Raw genomic sequence first — 16,084 nt, 5'->3', positions numbered from 1 at the left:
CATCCATTTTGTCTTGCTGTTTATCACAACGCTGGTAAAGATGCATCCTTGAATAAATCCTCCATATACAGATGTAGAACTTCAAGGTTTATACAGTAAAAAAATAAACCAGGACTTTGGCTGTGACGTGTGCAGTCCAGTTGAAAATGGTTTGATATAAATATACTCATTCTCTGTTCCTTTTAAAGTATATAAGGCATCTATATGCATGTGAGGCATTTCTCCTTCCACACATGTTGCCTTTTCCCTGTGCTGAGGGCTATGATACCACCACTCTTTGTTTTCACCATATTCTTTTCTATGTCCTTCACCATTTCCACTTTTCATCTCCCCTTCCTCCTCGTCTGCCTCTTGCTCTCCGCCATGCCTTTAGTTTGTTTGGCAACCGTCGCTTGGGGGCATATGGGATCTCATTTAGCCAGTAATCAAGAGCTCAAATTGGTGTGTGTGCATGTTGTGTGTTTGTGTTCACATTTGTGTGTGTGTATCCTTATATTGGCATTAAGTTAAGATAGACTCTTCTCATCTAGAACTTATAGAGTCAGAGGAAAACACAGTAAGAAAAGGAGGAAATCATGTTTTCTGGTAGCAATATTCTCATTTTGGCTTTAGTATTTACTTTTAAGTGTTTCCTGTTGTTGCTAATGTGCATCTGTATTAATTACTCATTGTACTTAAATTTGTGTTAGTCTTAATGATAGATACACAGCTCAATTGTAATAATGGTGTCAATGTAGTATGAAACATTTACCCAAACTAATCCTTAGCCAGTGTTTCCTCAACTTCAGAATTTATACTATTTACTAATCATATATTTATCGTTTAAAAAAAACAGTAAATTCAGATAAATAGAAATTACTAATGTTATCTGGCAAGGACAATTTACACTAATCTATCTACTTTGACAAACACATTTACATTTAAAAAAAAAAAAAGAAAATGTTGATTCTGATGCAGTGGTTTGCTCTCCTTTGTGCTGTAGACAAAGCACACTGGGAAATAAAGCAGGTAGGCAGCCTAATGCTTATTAATTTGCTGTGTCCTTCTTATGTTGCTGTAGCCTCTGTAGAGTATGTTTTGGTAAGAGAGGCAAAGCAGAACAGTCATAAGTTAGTAAGAAAATAAATATATGTAGAAAGCTGGAAGTAAAGCTGTTTCAATTCTGTGTTCATTGTTTCTCACACAAGCATTTAGTGTCATGTGCTTCATCCATACAATGTTGGTGTCACCATTATTGCGCTGAATAAATATGAGCAGAAGTTCCATGTAATTCGTTTATTGCTGGAAAATTGCATGAGTCTAGAGGTTTTTACACATATTCATCCATTTTATGCTCATTTTCAATGGTATAAATAAAAGTCATAATAGTCTTAAAGACTTCTGTTCTTGGTGGTGGTACAAGAGTTGATGTATCAATAAAATGTGACAAAGTGCAAATAAAACAGACTAACCAAAAATCATGATGTACATAAAGCATTTGCCTTATTTGTCCCTCAACCTTCTCCTCCCAATAAAAACTAAAACTCAAGTGATATCCTCAGGTCTGTTTGGGCCGATGAGGAAACTAATCATTATTGAATTATTTTATTAAATAAAGATATTACCATGGTTTTTGTATTTTGTTTATGTTTTATACATGGTTTTCCACAGTTTGAGGTAACATCTGTGCATTTAATTGAACCCAACTAGAGATTTAGTGCTGTTTGTCTTGATGCACTCAACTCCTAATATTCACGGTGGGAGTGAATTGGAATGTACTTTAATTACCCTTTTTTGTTTGTGGTTGTCTGGAAATGTTTTTGATACACTTGGATGAAAACCAGACCTGCCATGCCTATAGCACTCAGAAATCACTTGCATGTACAATGCTGTGCAAAAGGTTAATGCATGCAAAACAAAGGGAGGAGGTTTTTCAAAATAATGTCATAAATAGTTTTAAACTTTAACTTCAGTAAACATAAACTAGACAAAAATCAATATTTGGTGTTACCAAGGTGCAAATCCAATCCCTTGCTAATAGTATTGTGTGATAAACATCTAAATTTCCTTAAGCATTTGCATAGTACTTTATGTACATATGTGACATATTCTAACTCATGGAAATATGCAACAACAGTCCAGTTTTTACTTGTGTTGCTAAATTGACTAAATAAATAACCTTTTGTGCACCGTACAGGGTGTACAGTATCTTTAGGTGCTATTTTGTCAAATAAAGACAGATCAGACTTCAGATACAGGACCAATAAACTCTGCCATTGTTACGATAAAGTAACCTGAAGGACACAACATTAAAAATAATTCTTTTAGACTTTTACATAAAAAAATCTTAGCTGTTGGTGTTTCAGTATCGAAAAACTAATGGTGCTAAGCAAAGAGAATGGGAGAGTGGCTATTTATTATATCCAAACTACTTCTAGCTGCACTTCAATGGACATAATGGAACTAGAAACGTGGAGTTAAATGACAAACGGCAACAGAATGTGTAATTTTTAAAGAGTACAAGATCCTTTGAGTCATCGTGACTGAAAGCAAGGGCTGATTTCTTGGAAAATACTTTTTTTTATGCACTACACTATCTTTTCCCATCTATTCATGTGAATCATAGTCAGCACTCTGATGCTTTCCATAAAGCTCTCCCTTGCACTACACACATTCTAAACAACTTCAGTTATTATTTGTGAGAACTTTTAATGCTGTTAACTTGATCAACAGAGAGAAAAGTCCATGGAAAAGGACAAAGCTGCACTGTCCTCTATAGCTGTGTTTGGTTTTGTTTTTTTGGTCCCCCCCCCCCACACTATGTTCTTTTCTGTCCAAGACCAGGCTGCCTGTACTTAACTAAGTTATCTGCCAGTTCTGTAAATTTGACATCTTAATGTGACAGAAGCATCCCCTGAACAGTTCTAAAGTTGTTACAATTGTTCGCTCTGATCTTTGTCTCTCTCAGGGTGACTATGATCCAGTTAAAACTAGAGTAATCCACTTCAAAATGAACCCCACTACTGTCGCCAAGCAGCAGCGCCAGCAGGAAGTTGATGTTCTTCGACATGAGGTCACGCATCTTCGGGAGCTTGTGCGCTCTTTGCAAGATGGAAATGCTCTGGTACATTCACAAGATGATGCCAGTGTGCACAGTTCCAGCCTGAGCATCAATTTGCCACCATCAAAGGAGGTGCTGGGTAAGAACCACATCACAGGCACCTAAAGACAGATTAATTTCTAATAACTTTGCTCATTATGTTGTACTAGCCTTGCAATTTATATAACGGGTTTGGACAGTTACACTGACTTTTCCACTGTCCATCACATTTCCACTACCATTCATTTTTATGGTCCTGAACGTATGTGCTAGAGCAAACATTATATGGGAAATAAATTGTGACCAACACAGACTACATTATTGTAGGGCACATAAAGCACATGCACATAAGGATCAGTTTAAGCAGAAATTAACTACTTCCAGTTTTCACTCTGTAGTGCTTAGCTTGAAATGTTACCTCGTATCCTTTTTATATTTGCTGCTCTCTTAAGTGCAGTGACACTGTTTCAAGTCAATTGAACAGAATGGTTGGCTTACTTTTATTCTTGGCTACCCAAAGTATGGAGGTAAATGCATGTATGAATGCTGCTGTAGAAGGGAGTAATTTGATGTTTGGTTTTTCTACCTAATTAAGCGGTTTCCCTCGGCTGGAATAATAAAAAATCTAAGGAGAGAAATTGTTAACCTGTGCCCTCTAGTGGCTGCATTCCTAATCTAAAGCAAGACAAAAGTCCCTTCATTGATATTTAAGGCCACTGAGGTCTTTGTCCTCTCGTGTGTGAGTATATGACAGACAGAGGGGGGAGTGTAGTTATGACAGGGTTAAATATTTAATTGGAGTTCAGGGCACTTCAATGCCAGAAGTCTGCTCGCTAATTTGTCTTCTTAGGACAACAGTGCTCTCTCTCTCTCTCCCCCCTGTCTCTGTCTCTTGCTCTCTAACTGGCCTCTTCTTCCAGCTGCTCTGCTCATGTTCCTTTTTACACTTTCCTTTACTTGTCTTCATGTGTCTCTTTCCTCAGTCTTTTAATTTGGCCTGTCTGCTTCTGACCAGTTCTTTTTCTGTACTACTTTTTTTTTTTTCTATGTGAAAAAGAAAAGTTTATAACCAGTGTGCTCACTTTCAATGTTCAATGGGGTGTCTCAGAAATGAACACAAATCAGTATTATTCTAAGTTTCACACAGGATTACTTTTTGTAAATGAAGGATTTATTTATTTATTTACTTATTTTTTAGTCCCTATCTTGAGTGGAAAGCCAACACAGAAAACATTACTAAACATACTGAGCTTTAGGAATACATTTCACCTGCATTCCTGCTGTGCAGCTCCTTACCTGCCACATTGTGGTAGGCAGAAAGTACTACTTAACTACTTAAAGATTAGTCTACCCAGACCATAAACCCCAGCCTGTTTCACACCCAAAAGTGTGGAGTTTTAATACATTTTCCAAGTTTAATACATTTTATAAACCAAGTTTCTCAAAACTTCACAGTGACTATTACATTTTGTAAACTTAAATAAAAATACTTTGATTTCGCAGACACACATATTCATTATTATACATGTTACATCATGTTACAGTAAATTTTAAGTGTCTACTTCATGCTGCCACCTGAGAATTAATAGCCATTTTCAGAGCAGTTTGATAGCTGTCATAAAGCCAGCTGTCAGTTTTGTCATAATCCTGAAGTATTGAAATATTTATCAGCACTGACTGACACTCAAGAGGAGCACAGTCACCCAGGAAACAGGCACACAGTCACGCTCATAGGTTTATACATTTTACCCATTTACTTGTTTAATAATAGCAAGGATAAAAATGTAATAGGTTAGTAAGATGTATGAAGAGAAAAAATTTGTAGAGATAATTACCAGTCATAGTAGGGATAGAGGCCTGGGCTAAGAATAGGGACCACTGGCAGTATTAACTAATCTTATAAAAGATACAGACACAGACGTTTTGAGAAAGTTGCCAGTAAATGTGAACAATAACATCATGGAAACCCTTTTGTTCAGTTGCCACTCTTTTTACATTGCATTACATTACGTTACATTTTACTCATGCAAAGTCTCTCTTGCTCAGATGCATGTGTACCCTTTTAAACCTTTGCAGTAATAGTAACATTGTAAATAATTTCTTCCATAATGACTCATTTTTGTTCAGACAAACTAATTTCTCTGCCGTCTCAAAGCAAGCCTTCAAATTAAAGTAATTATCACAAATTGATTTTCAACAAATTAAAGTCAAGCTCCATCTTGCTTCTCCTCTCCATGAGTGTCTTGCCTCCCAGCTAGCAGACACAGCTGACTGCTTTAGTCAACACTACATTCTGTGCAATATAGTGGTTGGTAGACTCTAAGTGAGCAGATGGAGTGCTGCAGGGAGTGTATATTTGATATAGAGCTGTCCATCTTTGCTGTGAGCTTGGTGAGTTCAGCATGTACTTGTGGGGCTCCATGAAGAAGCTTATGCTCATATAGCTAATTCCTGAAATGAAATGGCTGAGTTTACATAAAGAGTACAATTATGAAAGTATAGCTACCAGCCATGCTCACTGTACTGATGTATTCTGTCAACCTGTGTCTTCTGCAGATCTACGCAAGCAGATGGAGAGCTCTGAGCTCAGGAATCAGAGGCTCAAGGAGGTGTTTCAGAGGAAAATCCAGGAGTTCCGCACAGTCTGCTATGTCCTAACTGGCTACCAGATAGATATCACCACTGAGAACCAATACAGGCTCACCTCAGTGTATGCAGAGCACATGGATGACTCCTTGCTTTTCAAAAAGGTATGTATATGTTGCACTTTAGCTGGTCAATCCAATTTTTTATGTATTTATTTATTTGATACAGACATCACGATAACATTGGACAAACCAAATGCATTGCTTGAGTGTTTTAGCACAAGCAATGCTAATTTGCATTACTTGTCCAGGCTTTTGAAAAAAAGAGAGCACATCAATAAAAAATCCTATGGAACTGGTCCTTTAGGATTAGTATCATTAGAATTTTAATTCCAGAAGTTAACATTCACATGCAAACACCTTTGTCCAGACTTTAGCTGGTTTTTTTTACTAACATATCCAGTCTCACATGATACTGGCATGAGCCTATGAATAAAGTGAAATTTGACCTTGCAAGGTTTTCTTTTTTCTTTTTTTATATATAAACCCTGTACCTCACACATCTGCATTTATGCACCATTACTCCACATTATAGCTTTGTGCCCAACTTGGATGTGCAATGAGAGGAACCACTACACTGACAGATTCCTCTCTTGTGTGTATTGAATCTGTGTAGGAATGGTAGTGTGTGTTTGTGTGTGAGGAAGAGACTGATGACTGGGCAGTGTCACAGGGCTGGGCTGCATTAATCGATCACTACTCCCCAAACACTCATTGAGTGGGCTAAATTAAAAACTGTGTGCCTGTCCCTTAGCTGTTGAACAGATTCTTTTTTTTTAAGTGGCTTTACAGCAAAAACATCCTGTTGTGCTCCCTTTGCACTTACCTTTTTGTCTTTCTTTCCCTTTCTCTCCTCTCCCCATCCTGTCCCGCTATACTTTTTCTGTCTTTATCTCTCTTCTTGTTTATCCCCTCCTCTCTTTGTTACCCTCTGATGTGAGAGTGTAGCAGTAGCTAATCAGCTTGTTGTTGCTGTTTTGTGTTTTGATAGGGGCCCTCTAGCTAGAACAAAAAACCATGGCGAATGCATACTGGCATTGTAGAAGGCAGCTTTATTATCTTGGCATGGCTGTAGACGATTGCGACTGCGTCATTGCTGCCTTGCTCAGGGGGTCACATGATAACATGATACAGTTGGAGTGGGGAATAACATGAGAGTAAGACAGGGGGGCTATGAATGTGCATATGAATGCACATTTATTTATTTATTTCTGGTGTGTCCAATCTGCTCCATCAAACCCACCTGCGACCCTGCCAGAAGAGATAATTCACTGTCAATATTTATTAACCTCAGACTGCTCTCACAGAACACATAGAAAATTTGTTTACAATTCCTAGTGGGGTCTTTACAAGGACTTACATTCATTTCCTAGGGACATACCTTTACCTTCATCATATTCAATACTTGCCTAACCCTCACAAAAACCTTAAACCAAGTTGTTGATCTAACATTTAATGATTTACATGATGTGGACAAGCCCCGCAACAAAGGCCAAGCCCCCACGGTGCACACAGGTTTCAGACCCCTCAATTTGAGTAACACAGTCGTAATGCCCTCACAATACTCACTGTCACACTCAAATGCACACATACTCACTTCAGTCTCCACACTGACTGTCACGACACATGCCACCCTACTCCTCACCCCCCCAAGCTGCTTTCTCTGTTGGGTATATTGGGTATAAACACACATACCAAACAGATGCACCTTAAGTGTTCGTACTCAGAGTGTCTGTCTGTGTCTGTCTGTGTCTGTCTGTGTCTGTCTGTGTCTGTCTGTGTCTGTCTGTGTCTGTCTGTGTCTGTCTGTGTCTGTCTGTGTCTGTCTGTGTCTGTCTGTGTCTGTCTGTGTCTGTCTGTGTCTGTCTGTGTCTGTCTGTGTCTGTCTGTGTCTGTCTGTCTGTAGCCTATGGGAGCAGAATGGCCTGTACTACTAGTGCAATACGATATACACCACACCACAAACATACCATATATATGAAGGACTACACACATAAATATCATATACATACATAATGATCTTTCAGCATATATGTAAGTGTAATCTGGGTTATGAGGGTATAATTGTAAGATGAGACCGGAGTAACAGGGTAAATAAATGGAGGGTTTTGGACATAAGGCATAGAAGTCTTTACAAATAGGATTCTAATATTATTCACCTCAGCAACAGGGTTGCCAGATAATCCGGCTAATATTCCCCTCTAGCAGAGGCACCCAAATCCTCCTCCTGTGGTGTAAGCTGTTTAACCTGCAACTGTCACGTTCTGTTTCTTTCTCTTCTCTCGCATTCATTATATGGCACTCTCGTTCAAATGATTTCTTCATCTTTTATTCACATTTACTCTTAAGCCCCTTAACACTGCTATTATTTGGTAATTGAAATGTTTCAACTTAAATTGTCAGATTAGATTTTTTTTTTTTTTTTGTCTTTCACTGTTTTTGTAGACTTTTATTATATAATGTCAAAAACTATCATTAGATAACTTGCTTTGTCTCAGTATTCAATGTTTCAGTGTATTCAACGTTGTCAGGTGAATTTCTGTCAATTCAACCACTCAATTGTTCCAATTACCATTTCAACTAATGTTCAGGGTTTATTAAGCTATAACTCCAAACTACAAGCTAACATGCCACAAACTGCTGCCTCAAAATTGATTTAATCATTTATCATCTTATTGATTGTGTTTTTGGGGTCCTTTGAAATGCTTTAGCTTCCGCAGTTTGACATTTTGTGTCTGTCCTATGTGAATTTCACTGAACACCTCTGTAATGTTGCCATAACACCAAATTCTGTAGCATCTCAGAGCAGATGCTCTTTATATTAACTATAAATGTGGCTATAGTCAGTTTTCATTACACTTAGAGCTATGCCACTCACTAGCATGACTCTAGGGTTATGTTAGTCAGCTGTCAACCAGTAAGCCCAGCAATTGTCCAGTGGTGAAAATGAGTGTCTTAATAACTGTTGGATGGATTGCTCTGAAAGTTGGCACCCTCAGCAATAATCCTAATGATGGTTGATTTTACCAGCTGTCCAACATGTAAATTGCAGTCCATTATACCACTTTATTGTCTATCATGATGAAAATTTGCTTGGACTGGACTTTAGCAATAAACACAATACATTGCAACATGAAGCGACGGTTTAGCACGTTAGAAACAAGGACACAATTACAGCATTAAATCAACCACCAGAAATTAATCGAATGAAAAGAAATCACCTATAAACTTGAATTCATGACCAAATCTTTCTGAATGTAATGAAATCATATAAGCTTCAGTCTTTATCACTTACAGAGCTATCTGTGTTTGCGTGGTGCTGTATGCGTGTTAACGTCATGTTTTTAGACTTATTTGTCTTTTTCATTGTAGCATTCAGTAATTGCAGCTAATGAAGATACACACATCTACAACATTTATCATAGAATACTTTGAATTTTCGGTACGTTTATATATTTCCAAATCAAAAGGGCTGTCATTATGTTGGCACTTCCATGCTGTTTTTGATCAACTTTACAGGATATAGTCAGATGCTTGCCTGTGTGTTTCTGTAAACAGCAAGTTTTAGAGTGGAGGGAGATGAAAAGTTGTGGGTGTCACTCAGCTGTAACTGTGTGGTGCTTTTTATAGTGCTTCAAACACCAACCAGTATGGTGCATAACTTAGTGCATCACAGAGCAAGTTTTGTGGAGATATGCTGTTTGTCGATTAATAATGGATTAATGCAATGTTATGTTAAAATGGCTGTGACAGCAGAGTTATTTGGATAGTGAAAGTGTGCTGAAAAGGTCTGTGTATTACCTTAACTTGAATATGTGTGTAATTTATGTTTTTAGCTCACCCCTAGGTGAGAGGGCTGATTAGCATCAGTGATTAGGTATTTATGAAGTTCTGCTAATCAACAAGATAAACACCTTAGCTGTGCGAGCGACAGCGAGTTACTTGAGCATTTTTCTTCCAGACGTTTGAGGGAAAGGTGCTGTTAACATTTTACAACATCAAAGTTTGACCATTTAAAGACTTATTTATTGTCGTTATAGGATCGAGACCTCTCTGCCAGGATGGTTATGCACACATTAGCTTGCTACGGAAACATTTTTTGTTTTCTGGTTTTCTTTATTGTCAGCTAATGATAATACTATTAAGGAGACATATAGTAGCTCGAATTAATGCTTTAATTTTTTCAGATTAACTATAAAATGATTGTATTTTGTGCCTGAGAAACTTTATTTGAGCAACTTTAGTTTAAAAAAATAAGAGAGAGAGACACTGGCAAAGAACAAGTCTTACAAGTTGTGTATCTCTGTAAGTAATCTCCCAAAGCAGACCTACTGCTGGGCTAACATACCTCTGCTATTGATTAGCTCATTAACGAAGCGGTGCTCTCCACAGCAGTTACTTTAAATTTTGAGATGTTCTCTATCTACTGACGTTTCGTTCTTTCGTTCTTTTGCTCTCTTTTCCTTCATTTTCTTGACACTTGCTCCCATCTTCCCTTTCTAATAAAAGAAGATAGAATCTTAGAGCCATTTTATTAAAACATACTCCCAATTAACTGTCAACTCTCTCACCAGAAAGAAGTGGAGTAAAAAAAAAAAAAATCTATGGAGGAGTGTAGGTGATGGGTAGACCCCAGCAGAACATTTAGAAAAGTCAGTGGTTTAAAGAAGCACTGAAAAAGCAAAATGTGTGAGAGAGGGAGAAGGAAGGACAGTTAATAAAGTACAGTTTATGAACACTGTCGAGTCTTAATGACCTGTCTCTGTTTTATCAGCCACTTGGGAATAATTAACTCTACACAAATCTGTGTTTGCCTGTGAGTCCGTGTGTGTAAGACAGATTGTAAGCCATCGCTGCTCGAATGGTTTAGTCATTTGTCTGTTATAGTTTAATTTTAAAATAACTTTGAAGCACAGCTTGGCTGTCAGGGTTGCTGGTGGCCAAAAACACTCGAGCCTCAGGACTCTGTTCCGAGCTTGTGCAGTAGGCCCAGATGGCCAATGGCCAAAAAAGGTTTCTGGTGTCACTTCTTCTCACCCAGTGATAAGCTTATTATCTGTGTCTTTTCTAGCCAATCAGATGTAATGCCACTAGGGTGTTATTTCTAGCAGGTAGTTTGACACTTAAAATGATAAGGACTGATAACTGTTGCATTCTCTTTTATTATCTTACTGTTTTTATATTGATTTTTGTAAAATGGAAAGAGCGAGTTCATTTTCCAGCACATCTATTCCCCACAACACTATTGACAGCACCCAGTAGGGTGTAAAAATATCAATGAAGCCGTTTTAGAGAACCATCTTATGTATAATCAAGTCTATGCTAGCATTTAGCTTTCTCAACTGTACTGTACTACACTGTACTGCACTACCACAAACAGCCGTAACAGGTGCATTAGGTTCACATAAGCCCTTCTCATAACTGTACAGTGAAAAATACCAGGATAAAACAGCTTTTACACAGCTTTTTAAATTTACACCATGTATAAGGAGTCAAAAATCAAACTGAATTAGAACTTTAAAATGAAGCTTTGTATTGTCTCTTGTGATACTGTGCCTGCCTGCCTGACACATATTAAGCTCAAGCTTCATTGAGATATTAAGAAAAATAATGACAAGAGTCTTACAGTCCAGCCCTGATCCATGTGCCAACAAGACTTATTCTAGGAGGACAATTCCACTCTTGCTGTGGCAGTGTAGTGTACTTATTTTTAGCTGATTCTTATCAAGCAAGGTCAGACTAAAGACTAATGCAGCTATTGCTGATCTATTTTTTTTTTTTTGAGAGTTTGTGGCTAAATGGCTATGTATACAGTCTTTATCTCAAATAATTCCCTGGGCCCAATGGAACTTGGTTTATTAGATATAAAGGTAAGTGCAATCATGTCTTGTGTTTGTGTTGTACGGTGTTTTTAGTAATCTAAATATCTTTGTGTATACATGCATGAGCCTGAGAGTTGAGAGCAAAAAAATGAATGTGAAACTAAAAAGGATATATGAGTGGGTGTTTGAAACATTTTGGGAAAAGAAAGAAGGCTTGCTGGGACTGACTTTCACTTTGCTCACTGACTGCAACAAAACACTCACTGATGTTTTGCTTATAGCTATGAAGATAAACATGAGGAAAACACTAATAAACAGTAAACACAAAGGCTGATGGGAATACAAGAGTGAATAAATTAACTGCATTTTTAGTAGCTATGACTTTATGTACTTAAACCTTCAGAGAGAAATCTTGGTGTTAAAATCCCAGAGAAAGAAGAGAATGTTGATTCTGATTTCTACTGACAGTTTCTTGTCCTGCTTGCCCTTAGGGTGCCTATGTGAGTGCGTGTGTGTCTCTGCACGCGTGTTTGTGTGCACGCACTTGTCGGCATCACTAACTCCTCTGGTTGATGTTCAGACCATATGTCTGCTGTCGCCATGGTAACATGATACATCACGACCCCACATTTCCACCTGAGGTCATAAATATTCCTGAGCGGGAGAAGGCTGCTCCAGTTCACACATTAATGCCTTTATCACTTAGTTCAGTCACTCACATGATTTTTGTTGACACTTGAGTTTGTAGAATACTAGACAAGAATGACTAGAGAGCATTAATGGATGTATTTATTTTAAAGTTTCTTCTTTGATTTCCCATCAGGCCACGTAGGAGAAATGCTAAGAGTGCACTTCAATAGCATGTCAGTTATAATGAGTGTGTTTTAGAAACCTGGATACAGTCTTGTCCTAGTTTTGCCAACCCCGGATGTGCTACCTGGGGTGCTTTGAAACGTAGAAACCAGCATACTGTGGCATGTCAGCACCTTGTCCTGATTTCTAAACATTCTTCGTTGTTACAAACTGTAGAGACATCGTGACAGAAACCTGGATAGAATTACATTACAGGGAGATGAATACCCAGGTTGTTCTTGTTCCAGGTGAGCCTTTATATCCTGAGGATCAAAACGAGAATGCTAGAGTGCAGTAAACACAATCAGTGTTTCATGCTGTAAAATTTCTTTACAAGTGATATACTGTACACATCATCTGAAGCAGGGGTGAGCAATCCTGCTCCTCAAGGGCCACTGCCCTGCTTGTTTTCCTGCTTTCGCTACCCACTGCTGATTACCTGGATCAGGTGTCTTTAGTCAATCAGAAGTTGGAAGATACCAATTTTCTTTGGTCTTCCTGCGTGCCCCCCCTCCTTTTGAGATGGTATCTTAGTATATCTCGACACCTCGCATAACCACAAATCCATGTGGGTTGCTACGGAAACTCAAAATGAAGAGTTTTCTGATCAGTATTAAATCAGTATTCATATATGTTTTAAATTGGTGTTGTGCTATTCAACCCTTTTCTAATTTTTTTTCTTTTTTACAAACCTGTGAAGCAGAGGAAACTTAATTCCATGTGAACTAGGCTTATTTTCTACAGGAAAATATTCAGTCTATTTCACATTGACCATTTAATCTGTGAGCTTCAACTTGGACAGCTGGAATAAAAACTGTCCCCCTAACTGCTTAACAATAACTGTTACCAGATGATACTATTGATTGTCTAATTAGTATGCTCTCATTAATGTGATATTTCAGTCAGACAATAATATAAAGTTATAGTTATATTGTGACTTATCATTTGTAAATTATACTCTTTATAATTACACTTTTAATATGAACATGATTAATTTTCAAAACATCAGGCTTTACAGTGAAATGCACTGTTTCCCACCACCATTCCCTTTAAGCCAAAGGAGCTTACTAATAAAAAACAGAAAAACTACTAGAGCAGCTAAAGCAGTAAGTTTTTTTTGTGAGCTGAATGTTGATGGAGTGTTTGTTGTCCACCTGAGATAAAAGATGAATTTATGTATTGCATAGACAAAATCAATGAATAAATGGTTAAACAATGTCTGGACCGTACTACTTCAATGTGTGTGTATGTGAGCCAACAAGAGAGACATTTGTTTAGTGATTCCAGTCACAAAATTACTGCTGACTGCAAACACAGTTAGTTTGGAAAACCTCACCTGTTGTGCACCCTCCTCAGAATTCCAGCACCTAATCTTGTTTACCATCTCTGTTTTGTTTTGTTTTGATCTGAAATGCACACTGCATATAATATTTTGTATCGAGGTGTGGCTGAATGTTGCACTGCATATAAATGATGCCTTTTCTTCCTCACTTGGAAGAAGGTTTTTTGGGATCTTAATGGTGAAACGGCCAGTCCAGTGTATCTGTGATTGTCCAGGCTTTGTTTAATACTACAAGGAGGTTGACACATTGTCATTCTTTCAGCTCCAACTGGCTCAATAATGACATGTCAGTCGCACATTAGGGCTGATGGCCATAGCAGAGTGACATTGCATATTAAGAGCTTTCTGCTCTGTAGCAAAATGATTCAGACGTTTTTGCCCAGAAAATAGATTTTAGGAAATTACAGTTAAAAGCCAGTAATTGTGGCCTGTTAAAGATAATCTATAATAAGCAAAACAACAGTGTTACGAGTTGTTTAAGCATCTAAGAGCATCTAAACTTTTAAGGTGTTTTACATGTTAAAATTTTATATTGACTACTGAAGCTAATTATATGTTTAATGTATTTATGCTAGTGAGAATCAGGTTGATCAGTCCTTTATTTAGGGTGGTTATTGTACCACACAAAATAGTTCTGTTAGTGTATGTAGTCATTTATTGCTCAGACACATGAGTAACAATTTAAAAATAGTAAACAATAAGCTGATTAGAATATAAATATGGATAGAATAGCTGCTGAATAAATTTTTGGTAGAGGCTCTTTTCAGGGTTTGGCTTCCCCTCTCTCCCTCTCGCTGACATCCTCCTCCCAACAGCATAAAAATGCCAAAATCTGCATTTAAATTGAAAGCTATTCATCTGCATATTTTTGATTATTCAATTAATTTGCCTTCTGTTTTTTCACCCTCACCAATCAGCAGCTATGCCATCCAGCTGAATTATTTGTTGATGATACTGCTGCTAGTGGGACAGTAGTGTTTATATTTATATGAGTACTGTACGTGTGTGGGGTGGTTGGAGCAAAGGTGGGTGAAGATACAATCTGCAATGAGGCAAAGGTATAAATGAGAATTGAATTGAATCTCTTTAAATATCAGTGTGTCTGTTGCTGCACTAAGATGAATTGGAGACCTGTGCAGCAGAGGGAGGAGAGAACAAGACAGAGATGGTAAGACAGAGAAGAGAAGCCTTCTCATTAGCAGAGACATTAGAGCAGAGATAGAGGTCAGCTGATCTGTGAACTGCATGTCACCACCTCACTACAGAGCCATCTGTCAAATCCACGCGTGCACACCCAGTCTGAGGACTACAGTTTAACAGTCACCAAGATCAGTGCAAAGCAGCCTGGCATGTCCACTGAGACAGCGATGGTGTTGAGAACCATAATATCATTTGCAGGGGAATTGTGATTATTCATAGTCGCTTAAAATACTCGTCTTTAAAATTTCAAATAGCTTTGCCAATTACAGTAACACATAACAGAAAAGGCTCATCAAATAGAAATGGGCATACAGGGAACCTTTCCTGTGGGGAAAAAAAAACATTTCTTGTCTGAGGGACTTGTGGCAAGTCATGAATACAATAAAAAATATTTCCAAAAGCAGACAGTTTTCCTTTTGAGGTTGAATATGTGTTTGAGATGTCATGTTGTCTACATGATGCAATAATTCTCCCATTCACTTCACTAATCTTGATGGAAGCTGCAATAAATTAGTGCAATTAAAGTAAAAATTATTTATATTAATATAATGACACCAATAGATAGCAAGTCACTTAAGACTATCTGAAGAGAGATTTATTTTTCCTAAATTTTTTTTGAATACACACCTGCCTTGCTTTATAAAATCAGTGACCACAGATGTGGATGTGATTTTTTTTTATTATTATTATTTTTTTTGTTGTTGTAGTTGCATTAGGTTTGTATTTTTGGTTTTTGATAGTTTGAGAGTTCTGAGAGTTCTTGTAGGATAACATTACATTGTATTGCATTACACTACATTAGCCTTACTGTCAACAAAACAACTTCCTTACCCTGTTTGTTGCTTTGAGCTTCACGCTTATTTGTTCCCTGCTGGATACAAAAACTGAAATCTCTCATTTGCAAAAATATTTAGACCTTTAACTCAGTACTTTTTATAGAAGTCCCTTTGGCAGCAGTTACAGCTTTGAGTCTTCTTGGGCAGGTCTCTACAAGCTTTTCACATCTGGGTTTGGGCAGTTTATCCCATTCATCCCATGACAGATCCTCCCAAGCTCTGTCAGATGGGATTAGAAGCATCTATGAACAGCCATCTTCAAGTCTTTCCACAGATGAGGTTGAAGTTTGGGCTTTGTCTGAACCTAG

General features: G+C 37.7%; 1 protein-coding gene across 4 annotated transcripts in view; it reads left to right on the top strand.

Moving 5' to 3' along the window:
- The window catches only part of mad1l1 (mitotic arrest deficient 1 like 1), a 42,702-nt gene that overhangs the window by 18,239 nt on the left and 8,379 nt on the right, over positions 1–16,084 (top strand). For all 4 annotated transcript variants that reach the window (XM_026302697.1, XM_026302696.1, XM_026302695.1 and 1 more), the window contains 2 exons: positions 2,948–3,179; positions 5,636–5,829. In XM_026302697.1, the coding sequence (XP_026158482.1) occupies positions 2,948–3,179; positions 5,636–5,829 (426 nt within the window). The remainder of the gene's footprint in view (positions 1–2,947; positions 3,180–5,635; positions 5,830–16,084) is intronic.

Source organism: Mastacembelus armatus, chromosome 1 (assembly GCF_900324485.2).
Source record: "Mastacembelus armatus chromosome 1, fMasArm1.2, whole genome shotgun sequence".
Taxonomy (NCBI): Eukaryota; Metazoa; Chordata; class Actinopteri; order Synbranchiformes; family Mastacembelidae; genus Mastacembelus; species Mastacembelus armatus.
The sequence above is the reverse complement of the archived record's forward strand: the minus strand, read 5'-3'. Positions and strand labels throughout refer to the sequence as shown.